At 47.2% G+C, this 18,450-nt stretch overlaps 1 protein-coding gene across 1 annotated transcript; it reads right to left on the bottom strand.

Annotated features, from left to right (window-relative positions):
• Window positions 1-16,756: 16,756 nt before the first annotated feature.
• Window positions 16,757-17,993, bottom strand: LOC140122849 (uncharacterized). The gene is made up of 2 exons (XM_072144094.1): window positions 17,740-17,993; window positions 16,757-17,657 (listed from the first exon to the last, which is right to left on the bottom strand). The coding sequence occupies exons 1-2, from the start codon at window positions 17,991-17,993 to the stop codon at window positions 16,757-16,759; spliced, it is 1,155 nt and encodes a 384-aa protein (XP_072000195.1).
• Window positions 17,994-18,450: the final 457 nt, after the last annotated feature.

The raw sequence follows: 18,450 nt of genomic DNA, 5'->3' as shown, positions 1-18,450 counted from the left end.
ATGCTACACGCTGATAAGTTCTCTGCTATCGGCCTCTCAAGCTGGGTTGTGGAGATAAGGAACTGTGGTGAGGAGATAAGGATAAGCTCGGACTATGTCCATCAATGAGGAGCAGCAGGAGCTGGAGTCTCTGGAGTCTGGGAGCTGAAACCATGACCATAGAGGAGAAGCAAACTTTTTGGTGAGATGAAATTGACACTGCACAGCTAATTGTTTCAAACTGTTACTACTGCTTCTAACATCTGACTCTGAACTAAATTAATATTGAACAGTTCATTGTATCAAACTGCTTCTAATTACTAACTCTGAACGAAATTGACACTGAACTCTTCATTGTTCCAAAATGATATCATTGCTTCTAACTACTAATTTTGAACAAAACTACTATTGAACAGCTTATTGTCTAAAATTGATATCACTGCTTCTATCTATTAAATCAGGACGAAGTTGATAGTGAACAGTTCACTGTCTAAAACAGTTGAATTGCTAACTGCTTAAAATTGACATCACAGCTTACATCTTCTGACTCTGATTGAAACTGATATTGAACAGTTCATTGTCTCAAACTGATAATACAGCTTCTAACCACCAACCCAGAACGAACTGGACACTGAACACTTCATTGTATCAAACTGATACTACTGCTTCAAACTACTAATTCTTGGTAAAATAAAATTGGTACTGAACAGTTTCTGTCTAAAACCGATATCACTGTTTCTAACCACTAAATCAGAACGCAATTGATACTGACCACTTCATTGTTTCAAACTGATATCACTGCTTCTAACTACTAATTCTGAACAAAACTGCTACTGGGCAGCTTCTGTCTAAAATTGATATCACTGCCTTTAACCCCTTAAGGACGCAGGGTATTTTCGCTAATTTCTCGCTCTCCATCTTCAAAAATCCATAACTTTTTCATTTTTCCGTGTACAGACCTGTGTGAGGGCTTATTTTGTGCGTAACAAATTTTACTTTCCCATGATGTTATTTATTATTCCATGCCATGTAGTGTGAAGCCGCAAAAAAATTCCAAACACCTCTACTTTATTCTTTGGTTCGGTACGATCGCGGTGATGCCAAATTTATACAGGTTTTATTGCGTTTTAATACATTTTCAAAAATTAAACGAATGTGTGCAAAAAAGAAAAAAAAAATGTTGCCATCTTCTGACGCGAATAACTTTTTCATACTTTGGCGCATGGAGCTGTGTGAGGTGCGAAATGAGCCGACATTCTCATTGCTACCGTTTTGAGGACTGTGCGACATTTTGATCATTTTTTATTACATTTTTTATGTCATCTAAAAAGGTGTAAAAGTCGCGTTTTGGACATTTGGGCGCCATTTTCCGTTCCGGAGGTCACCGCCGTCAATAACCGTTTTTATATTTTGATAGATCGGGCATTTTGGGACGCGGCATTTTGTGTCTGTGATTTTTACTATTTATTATATTTTATATCAGTTCTAGGGAAAGGGGGGTGATTTGAACTTTTAATATTTTATTATTTTTTTACATTTTTTAAACTTTTTTTTTTCTTTTTTTTCTCACTATTTCTTAGACCCTCTAGGGTACATTAACCCTAGATGGTCTGATCGCTCCTGCCATATACTGCAATACTACTGTATCGCAGTATATGGCATTTCTGCTCACTATACATTACAATGAGCCACAGGCTCATTGTAATGGATATGCAGAAGCCATGTATCCTCAGGTCAAACGAAGACCCGAGGCTACCATGGCAACCGATCGCCGCCCCCTGATGGCGTTCGGGGGAGCGGCGATCGGAGGTAAGATGGCGCCCATGCGCCGCCAAATTTAAAGTGCCGCCGGCGACTTTGCCGGCGGCAAAGAAAAGGTTAACACCTGCGATCGGTGCAAGCACCGACCGTGGGTGATAGCGATGGGTCTTTGCTGCGATATGCAGCAAAGCCCATCTCTGTATGAAGAAGGCTCAGCCCGTGAGCCTTCTTCATACAACTTTCACAGCTCCATGGCGGATATATCCGTCACGGAGCGTGGAGGGGTTAATCACTAAATCCGAACAAATTGATACTGAACACTTCTTTGTTTCAAACTGATATCACTGCTTCTAATTACTAACTCTGAATGAAATTGATGTGGAGCAGCTTACTTTCCCAATCTGACATACTAATTCTGAATGAAATTGATATTGAACAGTTCGCTGTCTCAAATTAATACTACTGCTTCTGACTACTAAAACTGAATAAACTGTTAAATATTGTTAATAAAGAAAGAAGATACGGGGTTGAACAGTAATATGGGCATGAAGTATTGTTGAGGACTAACAGAAATTATGTAACTCTCTTGTGTTGCACCAAAATTGTGTATGGTTTGAGCCGAAGGGCCCTTGTTTTATATAAGGGACTATGTCTGCATAAATCTTACAAGGCCAGGCGTAAGGGCATTGATACCTGTAGAGCCTGTTCAGAAGAGAGGCTGACTCTCAATGGGACGATCTAAAAAGAAGATCCAAACTCCGCCTAAATTAACACATTATTTTGCCACAAGAAGTAACGTGGGGGAAAAAAAAAGAAAACAATAAAAATACATCAAGTATGGATTCCCACTTAAATACATCCCCACAAGAGTCATTGGATCAGATGGATACAGACTTCATAGTTTCATAGTTTATATGGTTGAAAAAAGACACGTGTCCATCAAGTTCAACCAAGGAAGGGAAGGGATTGGATGAGGAAGGGATTTAGGGGAAACAATTCTATATACTATAACCATCAATGTTATTTAGGTGTAAAAAGGCATCTAGACCCTTCTTGAAGCTCTCTACTGTCCCTGCTGTGACCAGCGCCTGAGGCAGGCTATTCCACAGATTGACCGTTCTCATAGTAAAAAAGCCCTGTCGTCCCCGGTGATTAAACCTTGATTTCTCCAAACGGAGACAGTGCCCTCTTGTCTTTTGATTTGATTTAATCTGAAACAACTTACCACCATATTTTTTGTATGGACCGTTCATGTATTTAAATAAATTAATCATGTCCCCTCGTAGTCGTCTCTTTTCCAGACTAAGGCTGCATTCACACGACCGTTGAAAAACGGCCGTATATACGGGCGTATATTCGTCCAGAATACGCTACCATTAGAGATGAGCGAACATGCTCGTCCGAGCTTGATGCTCGGTCGAGCATTAGGGTACTCGAAACTGCTCGTTACTCGGACGAATACTTCGCCCGCTCGAGAAAATGGCAGCTCCCGCCGTTTTGCTTTTTGGCGGCCAGAAACAGAGCCAATCACAAGCCAGGAGACTCTGCACTCCACCCAGCATGACGTGGTACCCTTACACGTCGATAGCAGTGGTTGGCTGGCCAGATCAGGTGACCCTGGGATAGACTAGCCGCTGGCCGCGCTGCTCGGATCATTCTGTCTCTGGATGCCGCTAGGGAGAGAGCTGCTGCTGCTCAGGGAAAGCGTTAGGGTGTTCTATTAGCTTACTGTTAGGCAGGAGTGATTCTCAAAGAACCCAACAGCCCTTCTTAGGGCTACAATAACGTTCTACTTTTTTTATTTTAATTTGCATCTTTTACCATTTTGTGAGGAATTAGCAGGGGGACTTGCTACCGTTGTGTTTAGCTCTTAGTGGCACACATATCCATAGCAAAGACCGAAGTGGGAAAATTCAGTAGGGGTTGGATTTCTATTAGGCAATAACTCAGTGTCATCTCATCTGGCATAGTAGTGTGCTTCCTTTGATACTTGGCTAGAAAATAGCCATAGGAGAATACAAACAGCTTCTTGAAGCCTACAGTAGCGTTCTATATATTTGATTTCTGGTTGATCTGCTGGTGGCTGTAGTTTCTGCAGTGCATGTACTTGCCAATTCTGAGCAATTTGTAGTGAGACTTGCGACCGCTGTGTTCTGTGCTTAGTGGCGCACATATCCATAGCAAAGGCTGAAGTGGCAAAATTCAGTAGGGGTTGGATTTCTATTAGGCAATAACTCAGTGTCATCTCATCTGGCATAGTACTGTGCTTCCTTTGATACTTGGCTAGAAAATAGCCATAGGAGAATACAAACAGCTTCTTGAAGCCTACAGTAGCGTTCTATATATTTGATTTCTGGTTGATCTGCTGGTGGCTGTAGTTTCTGCAGTGCATGTACTTGCCAATTCTGAGCAATTTGTAGTGAGACTTGCGACCGCTGTGTTCTGCGCTTAGTGGCGCACATATCCATAGCAAAGGCTGAAGTGGCAAAATTAAGTAGGGGTTGGATTTCTATTAGGCAATAACTCAGTGTCATCTCATCTGGCATAGTACTGTGCTTCCTTTGATACTTGGCTAGAAAATAGCCATAGGAGAATACAAACAGCTTCTTGAAGCCTACAGTAGCGTTCTATATATTTGATTTCTGGTTGATCTGCTGGTGGCTGTAGTTTCTGCAGTGCATGTACTTGCCAATTCTGAGCAATTTGTAGTGAGACTTGCGACCGCTGTGTTCTGCGCTTAGTGGCGCACATATCCATAGCAAAGGCTGAAGTGGCAAAATTCAGTAGGGGTTGGATTTCTATTAGGCAATAACTCAGTGTCATCTCATCTGGCATAGTACTGTGCTTCCTTTGATACTTGGCTAGAAAATAGCCATAGGAGAATACAAACAGCTTCTTGAAGCCTACAGTAGCGTTCTATATATTTGATTTCTGGTTGATCTGCTGGTGGCTGTAGTTTCTGCAGTGCATGTACTTGCCAATTCTGAGCAATTTGTAGTGAGACTTGCGACCGCTGTGTTCTGCGCTTAGTGGCGCACATATCCATAGCAAAGGCTGAAGTGGCAAAATTCAGTAGGGGTTGGATTTCTATTAGGCAATAACTCAGTGTCATCTCATCTGGCATAGTACTGTGCTTCCTTTGATACTTGGCTAGAAAATAGCCATAGGAGAATACAAACAGCTTCTTGAAGCCTACAGTAGCGTTCTATATATTTGATTTCTGGTTGATCTGCTGGTGGCTGTAGTTTCTGCAGTGCATGTACTTGCCAATTCTGAGCAATTTGTAGTGAGACTTGCGACCGCTGTGTTCTGCGCTTAGTGGCGCACATATCCATAGCAAAGGCCGAAGTGGCAAAATTCAGTAGGGGTTGGATTTCTATTAGGCAATAACTCAGTGTCATCTCATCTGGCATAGTACTGTGCTTCCTTTGATACTTGGCTAGAAAATAGCCATAGGAGAATACAAACAGCTTCTTGAAGCCTACAGTAGCGTTCTATATATTTGATTTCTGGTTGATCTGCTGGTGGCTGTAGTTTCTGCAGTGCATGTACTTGCCAATTCTGAGCAATTTGTAGTGGGACTTGCGACCGCTGTGTTCTGCGCTTAGTGGCGCACATATCCATAGCAAAGGCCGAAGTGGCAAAATTCAGTAGGGGTTGGATTTCTATTAGGCAATAACTCAGTGTCATCTCATCCGGCATAGTACTGTGCTTCCTTTGATACTTGGCTAGAAAATAGCCATAGGAGAATACAAACAGCTTCTTGATCTTGAAGCCTACAGTAGCGTTCTATATATTTGATTTCTGGTTGATCTGCTGGTGGCTGTAGTTTCTGCAGTGCATGTACTTGCCAATTCTGAGCAATTTGTAGTGGGACTTGCGACCGCTGTGTTCTGCGCTTAGTGGCGCACATATCCATAGCAAAGGCCGAAGTGGCAAAATTCAGTAGGGGTTGGATTTCTATTAGGCAATAACTCAGTGTCATCTCATCCGGCATAGTACTGTGCTTCCTTTGATACGTGGCTAGAAAATAGCCATAGGAGAATACAAACAGCTTCTTGATCTTGAAGCCTACAGTAGCGTTCTATATATTTGATTTCTGGTTGATCTGCTGGTGGCTGTAGTTTCTGCAGTGCATGTACTTGCCAATTCTGAGCAATTTGTAGTGGGACTTGCGACCGCTGTGTTCTGCGCTTAGTGGCGCACATATCCATAGCAAAGGCCGAAGTGGCAAAATTCAGTAGGGGTTGGATTTCTATTAGGCAATAACTCAGTGTCATCTCATCCGGCATAGTACTGTGCTTCCTTTGATACTTGGCTAGAAAATAGCCATAGGAGAATACAAACAGCTTCTTGATCTTGAAGCCTACAGTAGCGTTCTATATATTTGATTTCTGGTTGATCTGCTGGTGGCTGTAGTTTCTGCAGTGCATGTACTTGCCAATTCTGAGCAATTTGTAGTGGGACTTGCGACCGCTGTGTTCTGCGCTTAGTGGCGCACATATCCATAGCAAAGGCCGAAGTGGCAAAATTCAGTAGGGGTTGGATTTCTATTAGGCAATAACTCAGTGTCATCTCATCTGGCATAGTACTGTGCTTCCTTTGATACTTGGCTAGAAAATAGCCATAGCAATAGGATAGCATTGTTTGGTTTTAAAAACTCAAAAAAAAAAAAAAAACACAAAAAAAACAAAAAAAAGTAAAAAAAAAAATAAAGTTATAACTCTCATTTTAAAAATGTTTAACCCGAGGGCTAGGGGTAGAGGACGAGGGCGGGGACGTGGGCGTCCAACTACTGCAGGGGTCAGAGGCCGTGGTCCTGGGCGGGGTGAGACACCACCTGCTGATGAGGGAGCAGGGGAACGCCGCAGAGCTACACTCCCTAGGTTCATGTCTGAAGTTACTGGGACTCGTGGTAGAGCACTGTTGAGGCCAGAACAGTGCGAACAGGTGATGTCGTGGATTGCTGACAATGCTTCGAGCAATTTGTCCACCACCAGTCAGTCTTCCACGCAGTCCACCCATGTCACCGAAATCGCCACTCCTCCAGCTCCTGCACCTCAGCCTCCTCCCCCCCAGTCTGCCCCCTCCCAGGAAAATTTGGCATTTGAACCGGCATACTCTGAGGAACTGTTTTCTGGACCCTTCCCACAGTCACAAACCACTTGTCCGGTTGCTGCTGAGCAATTTTCCGATGCCCAGGTTTTCCACCAGTCACAGTCTGTGGGTGATGATGACCTTCTTGACGTAGTGGAAGTGTGTAAAGAGGTGTCCGACGATGAGGAGACACGGTTGTCAGACAGTGGGGAAGTTGTTGTCAGGGCAGGAAGTCCGAGGGGGGAGCAGACTGAGGGATCGGAGGATGATGAGGTGACAGACCCAAGCTGGGTTGAGAGGCCGGGTGAACACAGTGCTTCTGAGACGGAGGAGAGTCCTCGACCTGAACACGTTGGAAGAGGCAGTGGTGGGGCCAGACGGAGAGGCAGGGCCAGAGCTGGTGCATCAGCGCCACTGTCAACTAGTGAAGCTCCCGTGGTGAGGGCTCTTGCGGCGAGGGCTAGATCTTCAGAAGTGTGGAGGTTCTTTAAGGAAACACCGGATGACCGACGGACTGTGGTGTGCAACATTTGCCAAACCAGGCTCAGCAGGGGTTCCACCACTACTAGCTTAACTACCACCAGTATGCGCAGGCATATGAATGCTAAGCACCCCACTCAGTGGCAACAAGCCCGTTCACCTCCGGCCGTGCACACCACTGCTCCTTCCCCTGTGTCAGCTGCTAGTCAGCCCCCTGCCCAGGACCCTGCCACAAAAACCCCATCGTCGCCTCCACGATCCTCCACAGCATCCACCAGCGTTCAGCTCTCCATACCCCAGACGCTGGAGCGGAAACGCAAATATAGTGCAACCCACCCGCACGCCCAAGCCCTTAATGTGCACATCTCCAGATTGCTTAGCCTGGAGATGCTGCCCTATAGGCTAGTAGAGACCGAGGCCTTTCGCAACCTCATGGCGGCGGCCGCCCCTCGGTATTCGGTCCCCAGCCGCCACTACTTTTCCCGATGTGCCGTCCCAGCCCTGCACCAGCACGTGTCAGACAACATCATCCGTGCCCTGACCAACGCCGTTTCTGACAAGGTCCACCTGACCACGGACACGTGGACGAGTGCTGCCGGGCAGGGCCACTATATATCGCTGACGGCACATTGGGTTAACTTGGTGGAGGCTGGGACCGAGTCTGACCCTGGGGCTGCTCATATACTGCCGACGCCGAGGATTGCGGGGCCTACCTCGGTCCAGGTGTTTCAGGCCTACTATGCCTCCTCCTCCTCCCACCCCTCCTCCACCTCCTCCTCCGAACTACCATCTGTGGGCACGGCGCCATCAGTCGGTAGCTCTAGGCACAGCAGCAGTGCCGTCGCTAAGCGACAGCAGGCGGTGCTCAAACTGCTGAGCCTAGGCGACAAAAGGCACACCGCCCAAGAGCTATTACAGGGCATCACGGCGCAGACTGATCTGTGGCTGGCACCGCTGAACCTCAAGCCGGGAATGGTTGTGTGTGACAACGGCCGTAACCTGGTGGCGGCTCTGCAACTCGGCAGACTGACACATGTGCCATGCCTGGCCCATGTGTTAAATCTGATAGTGCAGCGTTTCCTCAAGACATACCCCAATCTGTCTGATTTGCTCACGAAGGTGCGCCGCATCTGTGCGCATTTCAGGAAGTCCAACCCAGATGCTGCCACTCTCAGGGCAGCGCAGCGCCGCCTCCAACTGCCCGCTCACCGACTGTTGTGCGACGTGCCCACGAGGTGGAATTCAACACTGACCATGTTATCCAGAGTTTACCAGCAGCGCAGAGCGATTGTAGACTGCCAGATGTCAACTTCCACCAGAACTGGTAGTCAGGTCAGTCAGCTTCCTCAAGTCTACAATGAGGAGTGGACGTGGATGTCTGATATCTGTCAGGTGCTGAGTAACTTTGAGGAGTCAACACAGATGGTCAGTGGCGATGCCGCCATCATCAGCCTCACCATCCCGCTGCTTGGCCTGTTGAAAAACTCTCTGGTCAGCATGAAGTCGGAAGCTTTGCGCTCGTCACAAGAGACGGGGGAAGAATATTCCCTTGTTGATAGCCAAAGCACCCTGAGGTCTGTTTCTCAGCGCATATCGGAGGAGGTGGAGGTGGAGGAGGATGAGGAGGAAGAGGAGGAGAATGTTGGCGAGACACAAGAGGGGACCATTGTTGAGTCCTTCACTGTTCAGCGTGTATGGGCAGAAGAAGAGGAGTTGGAGGAGTTGGAGGAGGAGGAAATGGACAGTCAGGCCAGTGAGGGGAGTGAATTCTTACGCGTTGGTACTCTGGCGCATATGGCAGATTTCATGCTAGGCTGCCTATCCCGTGACCCTCGCGTTCAAAGAATTTATTCCAGCACCGATTACTGGGTGTTCACTCTCCTGGACCCACGGTACAAGCAAAATCTTCCCACTCTCATCCCTGGAGAGGAAAGGAGTGTGAGAATGCATGAATACCAGCAGGCCCTGGTGCACAAGCTGAAACAGTATTTCCCTTCTGACAGCGCTAGCGGCAGAGTGCGTAGTTCTGCGGGACAAGTAGCGAGGGAGAGTAGGCGAGCAGGCAGCTTGTCCAGCACTGGCAAGGGTACGCTTTACAAGGCTTTTGCCAGCTTTATGTCACCCCAGCAAGACACTGTCACCTGTCCCCAGTCTCGGCAGAGTAGGGCTGATCTTTACAGAAAGATGGTGAGGGAGTACGTAGCTGACCATACCATCGTCCTAAATGATCACACAGCTCCCTACAACTACTGGGTTTCAAAGCTGGACATGTGGCACGAACTGGCGCTGTACGCCTTGGAGGTTCTTGCCTGCCCTGCCGCTAGCGTCTTGTCCGAGCGGGTTTTCAGTGCAGCTGGTGGCATCATCACCGATAAGCGTACACGCCTGTCGACTGACAGCGCTGACAGGCTGACGCTTATTAAAATGAATAAAGGCTGGATTTCTCAGAATTTCCAATCTCCACCAGGTGAAGGAAGCTCAACCTGAATAATTGATCCACTCCTCCTCCTCCTCCTCATTTTCCTCCTTCTCCTCCTCTTTGTACAGTAAAGCAGAGGAAACTGGCTATTTTTTGACAGGGCCCACTGGCTCTTGCTATAGTACTTCATGCATTTAATTTTTCTGGAGGGCCACCTACCCGGTCCTCTGTTTGAAACAATTTTTGTGAGTGCCACATACAGGCACTCAATCTATTCCATTTTACTGCAGGGCCACCTACCTGCTCCTCTGGTTTGAACAATTTTTGGGACTGCCACATACAGGCACTCAATCTATTCCATTTTACTGGAGGGCCACCTACCTGCTCCTCTGGTTTGAAACATTTTTGGGACTGCCACATACAGGCACTCAATCTATTCCATTTTACTGCAGGGCCACCTACCTGCTCCTCTGGTTTGAACAATTTTTGGGACTGCCACATACAGGCACTCAATCTATTCCATTTTACTGGAGGGCCACCTACCTGCTCCTCTGGTTTGAACAATTTTTGGGACTGCCACATACAGGCACTCAATCTATTCCATTTTACTGGAGGGCCACCTACCTGCTCCTCTGGTTTGAAACATTTTTGGGACTGCCACATACAGGCACTCAATCTATTCCATTTTACTGCAGGGCCACCTACCTGCTCCTCTGGTTTGAACAATTTTTGGGACTGCCACATACAGGCACTCAATCTATTCCATTTTACTGCAGGGCCACCTACCTGCTCCTCTGGTTTGAACAATTTTTGGGACTGCCACATACAGGCACTCAATCTATTCCATTTTACTGCAGGGCCACCTACCTGCTCCTCTGGTTTGAACAATTTTTGGGACTGCCACATACAGGCACTCAATCTATTCCATTTTACTGGAGGGCCACCTACCTGCTCCTCTGGTTTGAACAATTTTTGGGACTGCCACATACAGGCACTCAATCTATTCCATTTTACTGGAGGGCCACCTACCTGCTCCTCTGGTTTGAACAATTTTTGGGACTGCCACATACAGGCACTCAATCTATTCCATTTTACTGCAGGGCCACCTACCTGCTCCTCTGGTTTGAAACATTTTTGGGACTGCCACATACAGGCACTCAATCTATTCCATTTTACTGCAGGGCCACCTACCTGCTCCTCTGGTTTGAACAATTTTTGGGACTGCCACATACAGGCACTCAATCTATTCCATTTTACTGGAGGGCCACCTACCTGCTCCTCTGGTTTGAACAATTTTTGGGACTGCCACATACAGGCACTCAATCTATTCCATTTTACTGGAGGGCCACCTACCTGCTCCTCTGGTTTGAACAATTTTTGGGACTGCCACATACAGGCACTCAATCTATTCCATTTTACTGCAGGGCCACCTACCTGCTCCTCTGGTTTGAAACATTTTTGGGACTGCCACATACAGGCACTCAATCTATTCCATTTTACTGCAGGGCCACCTACCTGCTCCTCTGGTTTGAACAATTTTTGGGACTGCCACATACAGGCACTCAATCTATTCCATTTTACTGGAGGGCCACCTACCTGCTCCTCTGGTTTGAACAATTTTTGGGACTGCCACATACAGGCACTCAATCTATTCCATTTTACTGGAGGGCCACCTACCTGCTCCTCTGGTTTGAACAATTTTTGGGACTGCCACATACAGGCACTCAATCTATTCCATTTTACTGGAGGGCCACCTACCTGCTCCTCTGGTTTGAAACATTTTTGGGACTGCCACATACAGGCACTCAATCTATTCCATTTTACTGCAGGGCCACCTACCTGCTCCTCTGGTTTGAACAATTTTTGGGACTGCCACATACAGGCACTCAATCTATTCCATTTTACTGCAGGGCCACCTACCTGCTCCTCTGGTTTGAAACATTTTTGGGACTGCCACATACAGGCACTCAATCTATTCCATTTTACTGCAGGGCCACCTACCTGCTCCTCTGGTTTGAACAATTTTTGGGACTGCCACATACAGGCACTCAATCTATTCCATTTTACTGCAGGGCCACCTACCTGCTCCTCTGGTTTGAACAATTTTTGGGACTGCCACATACAGGCACTCAATCTATTCCATTTTACTGCAGGGCCACCTACCTGCTCCTCTGGTTTGAAACATTTTTGGGACTGCCACATACAGGCACTCAATCTATCCCATTTTACTGGAGGGCCACCTACCTGCTCCTCTGGTTTGAAAAATGTTTGGGACTGCCACATACAGGCACTATCCAAATTAAATTGTCTCCATAGCAGCCTCCACACGTTGTCTCCATTGCTACCTCCAAAAGTCGTCCATATAGCTGCCTCCATACATCGTCCCTTTATCAAACGAGGTGTGTCAGGCAGAAATTTGGGTTGTTTTCATGGATTCCACATCAAAGTTGTTAACTTTGTCGCCACCCTGCTGTGTTATCCACAAAATATACTGGCAAACTTTTACCATTTAGGGATATTATTTCAGCGCTTCTTGCGCATCTGTTTACATTCCCCTCACCCGGCATATCCTAAACTTATAAGAACGCTACTACACTTGATCTTATACAAAAGGTTCTTAGAAGTGCTGTTTGGGGAGTAGCCTAGAGACAGGGGCTTGGATTGGCGAAAGCTCGCCTGGCAGCGGAACGCCAGCTCCATGCGCATCATGCGCTTCTTGCGCATCTGTTTACATTCCCCTCACCCGCCATATCCCAAACTTATGAGAACGCTACTACACTTAACTTGGTGCAGGCTGGGACCGAGTCTGACCCTGGGGCTGGTCATATACTGCCGACGCAGAGAATTGCGGGGCCTACCTCGGTCCAGGTCTCAAAGGCCTACTATACCTCCTCCCACCCCTCCTCCACCTCCTCCTCCTCCGAATTACCATCCGTGGGCATGGCGCCATCAGTCGGTAGCTCTAGGCACAGCAGCAGTGCCGTCGCTAAGCGACAGCAGGCGGTGCTGAAACTGCTGAGCCTAGGCGATAAAAGGCACACCGCCCAAGAGCTATTACAGGGCATTCCACATCAAAGTTGTTAACTTTGTCGCCACCCTGCTGTGTAATCCCCAAAATATACTTGCAAACTTTTACCATTTAGGGATATTATTTCAGCGCTTCTTGCGCATCTGTTTACATTCCCCTCACCCGGCATATCCTAAACTTATAAGAACGCTACTACACTTGATCTTATACAAAAGGTTCTTAGAAGTGCTGTTTGGGGAGTAGCCTAGAGACAGGGGCTTGGATTGGCGAAAGCTCGCCTGGCAGCGGAGCGCCAGCTCCATGCCAAGATCCAACTAACATAGTTTTAACTGCAGCACCTTTAATCTACTACTAGTTCACTGCCTCCATACATGGTCCCCTTATCAAACGAGCTGTGTCAGGCAGAATTTTGGGTTGTTTTCATGGCTTCCATGTTAACTTTGTCGCCACCCTGCTGTGTAATCCACAAAATATACTGGCAAACTTTTATCATGTACCGATATTATTTGAGCGCTTCTTGCTCACCTCCTTTGGTTCCTCTCTGCCACCCATTGGTTTGAAGCCTGAGTCCATTTAGGGTATGTCGCCATGACACTCTCTAGCCTGCTGCCGCTGCCTCTGCATGCCGTCCCCTATAGTGTCAGGGTCAATTATTGGATGTTTTAGATGCTATCTAGCTTCATTCTGTCACTCTGTCATGGCCATGCTGTTGCCCATAATTTTGGCATAATGGTGCGATTATGCAGCCTCAGAGGCATCCATGCATGCTGCCCCTGCTGTTTCCTGTCCATTTCCGTGGTGTTTCCATCCTTTTCTGAGGTTCCCAGGTGTTTGGCCAAGCTTCCCTGTGCAGAGCCTTGGTCCCCTTGAAAAATGCTCGAGTCTCCCATTGACTTCAATGGGGTTCGTTATTCGAGACGAGCACTCGAGCATCGGGAAAAGTTCGTCTCGAATAACGAGTACCCGAGCATTTTAGTGTTCGCTCATCTCTAGCTACCATTCATTCCTATGGGAGATACGGTGATACAAAGAATTGCCCTGTTTGTCACTGTAACGTACCGTACCGTATGTGAGCCGTATAAAAAGATAGAGCATGTCCTATTTTTTCACGTTCTTGCGGCCGTATGCCCCATTGAAGTCTATGGGAACGTATAAAATACGGGTGACATACGTTGTGGCCACCGTATGCTGCCGTATATACGTTCTGTATCTAGGAATACCAGGAACTAGGGGAGGGGAGGGGAGGACTTTCCTGGGAGTCAGAAGCAACATGGCTTATGTGCAGATGGAGAGGCTTCTGGCTCTGGTGCAAGCGCACCCTATCCTATGGGATAAGCGATTGGAAGACTTCCACAACCGTGCCCTCAAGCACAAAAAGTGGGAGGAGATTACTGCAATACTGTTGCCGGACGAATGGGCTAGTAGCAGTACCCGGGAACGTGCATCTCTTGGTAAGCTAATTACCCTGCCCTGCAGCCATGTGCATACCCCACCCCTGCGGATCCCTGCAGCCATGCGCATGACCTTCCCCTGCAGACATTTGTAATACATAATCCCAGCCTCCATGTGGCCTGTATCACCCCTGCAGCCATGTGGCCTGTATCACCCCTGCAGCCATGTGGCCTGTATCACCCCTGCAGCCATGTGCCCTGTATCACCCCTGCAGCCATGTGCCCTGTATCACCCCTGCAGCCATGTGCCCTGTATCACCCCTGCAGCCATGTGCCCTGTATCACCCCTGCAGCCATGTGCCCTGTATCACCCCTGCAGCCATGTGCCCTTATCACTCCTGCAGCCATCAGGCCTGTATCACCCCTGCAGCCATGTGCCCTGTATCAACCCTGCAGCCATCAGGCCTGTATCACCCCTGCAGCCATGTGCCCTGTATCACCCCTGCAGCCATCAGGCCTGTATCACCCCTGCAGCCATGTGCCCTGTATCACCCCTGCAGCCATCAGGCCTGTATCACCCCTGCAGCCATGTGCCCTGTATCACCCCTGCAGCCATGTGCCCTGTATAACCCCTGCAGCTATGTGCCCTGTATCACTCCTGCAGCCATGTGCCCTGTATCACCCCTGCAGCCATCAGGCCTGTATCACCCCTGCAGCCATGTGCCCTGTATCACCCCTGCAGCCATCAGGCCTGTATCACCCCTGCAGCCATGTGCCCTGTATCACCCCTGCAGCCATGTGCCCTGTATCACCCCTGCAGCCATGTGCCCTGTATCACCCCTGCAGCCATGTGCCCTGTATCACCCCTGCAGCCATGTGCCCTGTACCTTCTTATTACTATTCTGTATGATTGCTTGAAACCGCAAATGAATAAAAACTTTTTTTTTTTTTTATAGTAAAAAAGGTCTCCACACGCTGGGTCTCAGCAAGAGACCAATATAAGAGGGAAAAGTCAGAGAAAGGGAGAAGTGGCAGTGGGAAACTGCACAAGAAACCGTACCTGTACACAAGTTTCTTACGTTTTTTGGATGTGGTGATGGACGTTGGAGAGTAAGTTATCAAAATATATTTTTACTTTAAAGCATTATTAATAAAAGAATTGTAAGTTCTTGTGTCCTCAGAATTGTCGTTGCATCAATGCACTATAGAATATGTGCACAAATTTAAAAATTTTTTTTTTCTCTAGAACTGCGGATAATTTAGAGGAATCCGCCTCTATGCAGACTGGGGAAGATGTGGTGGAGGAGTCCTTTGAAGAGCAGCCAGAGGATCTATCCACCCAGTCAACTCCTCAACCTCCATCTACACCACCACCACCACCACCACCACAAGCACCGATGCGTTCTCGTAGAAGGAGGCAGCTGGGATTGTCAAGTCTCAGTATTGCTGCTGAGACGGAGGTCTTGGATCAGTTGAGGAGGAGGCGCGATGAATCGGCGGAGGACATCTTCATGCGCTCCATGGTGCAAGACCTTAAAGGAGTGCATGAGGATGACAACATGAATTGCAGGGTAGCCATGATGGCTGTCCTGCAGATTTTTAAAAAGGGCACACCAAAGGACAAGTCCGAGGTGGCTCTTTTTTTGGAAAGACGGCGCCAGCATGTGGGTGGACTGCTACCTCCAAGCCCACCTCCATCCACCAGATACCCTGCCATGGCCCCTGTGTTCCATGGCCCCTACGAAGGCTCTTCAGCCATGGCTCCTCATGGCCAATCAACATCAGGGCCATATACAAGAGAGCTGTTTCAACTCTAAATACAGCATTTTGATTTGTATATATTGTTAATATTTGTTTATAAATTCGTTAAAAAAAAAAATCTTCTTTCATTATTCTTTACTCCATCCACTACCATCCTGTATATGCATGCAAAAGAGACAGATGGGTGCAGGGATCAAACAGCAAAGTAGCCTTGCACTCCTCTGTCTCTTCTACTTTTAAATCACCATCAAATCAAGCATGGATAAACCAGGTACACTTGCTCATAGATACGAGCACCTTGAATGTGGTAATCTTCTTATATTTGTTATAATACCTCCATCTCACTCACACCTCCTTTACTTACCCCTTTGTTAAAATTTGCAAATGTGCTTGAGGAACTCCAAGCTCCATTAACGACTATGATACCTGGAGCTCCACATGTACATTTGAATTATATCCTAAATATTAGGAACAAAGAAGCTAAAAGAAGAGCAGATACGGCCACATTTTTAAAACAATTTTTGAAGTTTATTACATCCAAATTCAAATGCACACATAACCATCCATCCACATTGCTAATGTCTTTGAAAAAAACACATGACAAAGTATTGTGTATATAATTTTATTAAAAAAAAAAAAAGAATGGATGAGGTCTTAGTTTACTCCTTTGACTCATTTTCCAATGTCAGCCAAAAAGCAACTATTCGAATATGGGTCAAAGAAGTAGTAAGCTCACAACCCACGTCAAGGGGCCCCATCACTTGCGAGTCCCTACACTAAACTACCAAAACAAAAAAGGTTCAAAATAAAAAAAAAACACTAATCTAAAAGTCCAGAGCCTCAACGTCCACTAATAGCATCCATCTGCCAGGGAACAACACCCTCTGAAGAAACAAAGTAGGAGGCAAACTGCTCACGAACAAACAGTCCAGCCACTCCGGGTCGTCCTTGGAGAGTGTTGTCCAGGGGGATAGACGCTGTTGGATGTTGTCCCTCCAGGTCACCATCTGAAGCACCATCGTGGATCCGAACGAAGTTGTGAAGAATAACGCAGGCTTGCACTACCTTCTTAACGTTGTCCGGGTCCATCTGAATAGAGCTATGTAGAACCCGCCACTTGCTGCAAAGAATCCCGAAGGCACACTCCACATACCGTCTTGCTCGGGTGAGCCGATAGTTGAAAATGCGCCTCCGTTCATCCAAACCACGCCGTGGGAATGGCCGCAGCACATGACGGGAAAGTCCAAAGCCTTCATCAGCGACGATAACAAATGGTGCAGGAGGTCCAGTAGATCCAGGTAGACATCTCGGCTCGGGCAGGGTCAGCTGGTTGGAGCGAAGTCGTTCACCCATTCTGGAAGCCCTGAAGACCGCTGCATCCGCAGAGCTTCCATAGGCCCCAATATCAACAATTATAAACTTGTAGTCACTGTCAGCCAAAGCCAACAAAACCACAGAAAAATATTGTTTATAATTGAAGAATTGGGACCCTGAGTGAGCTGGCTTCTTCACACGTATGTGTTTCCCATCCAGCGCCCCGATGCAATTTGGAAACTGTGCCGAGTCCAGGAAACCATCAGAAATCCGGATCCAGTCTTCAGCAGTTGGCACAGGCATCACCGCAGCTCTCAGTCGCTCCCATATCACTTTGCAGGTCGTTCTCACGATCATCGAAATGGTGGAAACGCCCAGCAGGAACTCATAATGCAGCGAAGCAAACGAGTTCCCAGTGGCAAGAAACCTAAAAAAAAAAAAATACATTTAATATTTAAAGAGACTGTCCAACTTGAAATAATGAAATGTATATACTTGAAAAAACTTACCGCAGTGTCACAATGAGCCGCTCCTCTGGTGTCACAGACCGCCTCATGTTGGTATCCTGAAACCGGAGCCCCGATCGCAGGTCCGCCAAAAGACGATCAAATGAAGTCACAGTCATCCGAACGTAGTTGTGAAACTTGTCCGGATGCTGGCGCAGGTCAGCGTACAAATTCATGAAGTGACCCCTCCTAGGCCGCTCGGCAACAATGGGATGAACCCAAAATCGCCTAGTCGAGCGCCGCTCCTCCTCACGCATTGCAGAACACCTTCAGAGAAAGCGCAGAACAACCCAGTCCAGGAGCAGATCGTCTGTGGGATTGTACGCCATCGCAAAAGACAAGAAGTGCCAGAAACCAGAACCAGAAGCAGCAATGGAGACTAAACCTTGCTCTCAGAAAAGTCAAAATGGAGTCTGGGCCGGTCAGGTGACCAAATTTGGGGATGGGCAAGCTTTTGTCATCATTTGTCATTATTTGCTGGCCCACCGTGTTTTATACGGACACGGTACGGATACGGTGCAATACGTGCGCATACGGGTAAAAACGGCACGTATATACGGCACAATACGCCAGAAATATACAGAACGTGAAAATTTAAAAGATCGTGTGAATGCAGCCTAAATAAATCTAGTTGTTTTAATCTTTCCTCATAACTAAGACCCTCCATACCCCTTATCATTTTTGTGGCTTTACGTTGAACCCTCTCCAGCTCCA

The sequence above is a fragment of the Engystomops pustulosus genome, chromosome 3 (genome assembly GCF_040894005.1).
Source record: "Engystomops pustulosus chromosome 3, aEngPut4.maternal, whole genome shotgun sequence".
Lineage (NCBI taxonomy): Eukaryota > Metazoa > Chordata > Amphibia > Anura > Leptodactylidae > Engystomops > Engystomops pustulosus.
Note: the sequence above shows the minus strand (reverse complement) of the source record. Positions and strands in the feature narration are given on the sequence as shown.

Coding starts and splice junctions, on each gene's coding strand:
- LOC140122849 (XM_072144094.1), bottom strand. CDS start 17,993: ATGCGTGAGGAGGAGCGGCGCTCGACTAGGCGATTTTGGGTTCATCCC. Junction 17,658..17,739: donor CGGCTCATTGTGACACTGCG/GTAAGTTTTTTC, acceptor TTTTTTTTTTAG/GTTTCTTGCCACTGGGAACT.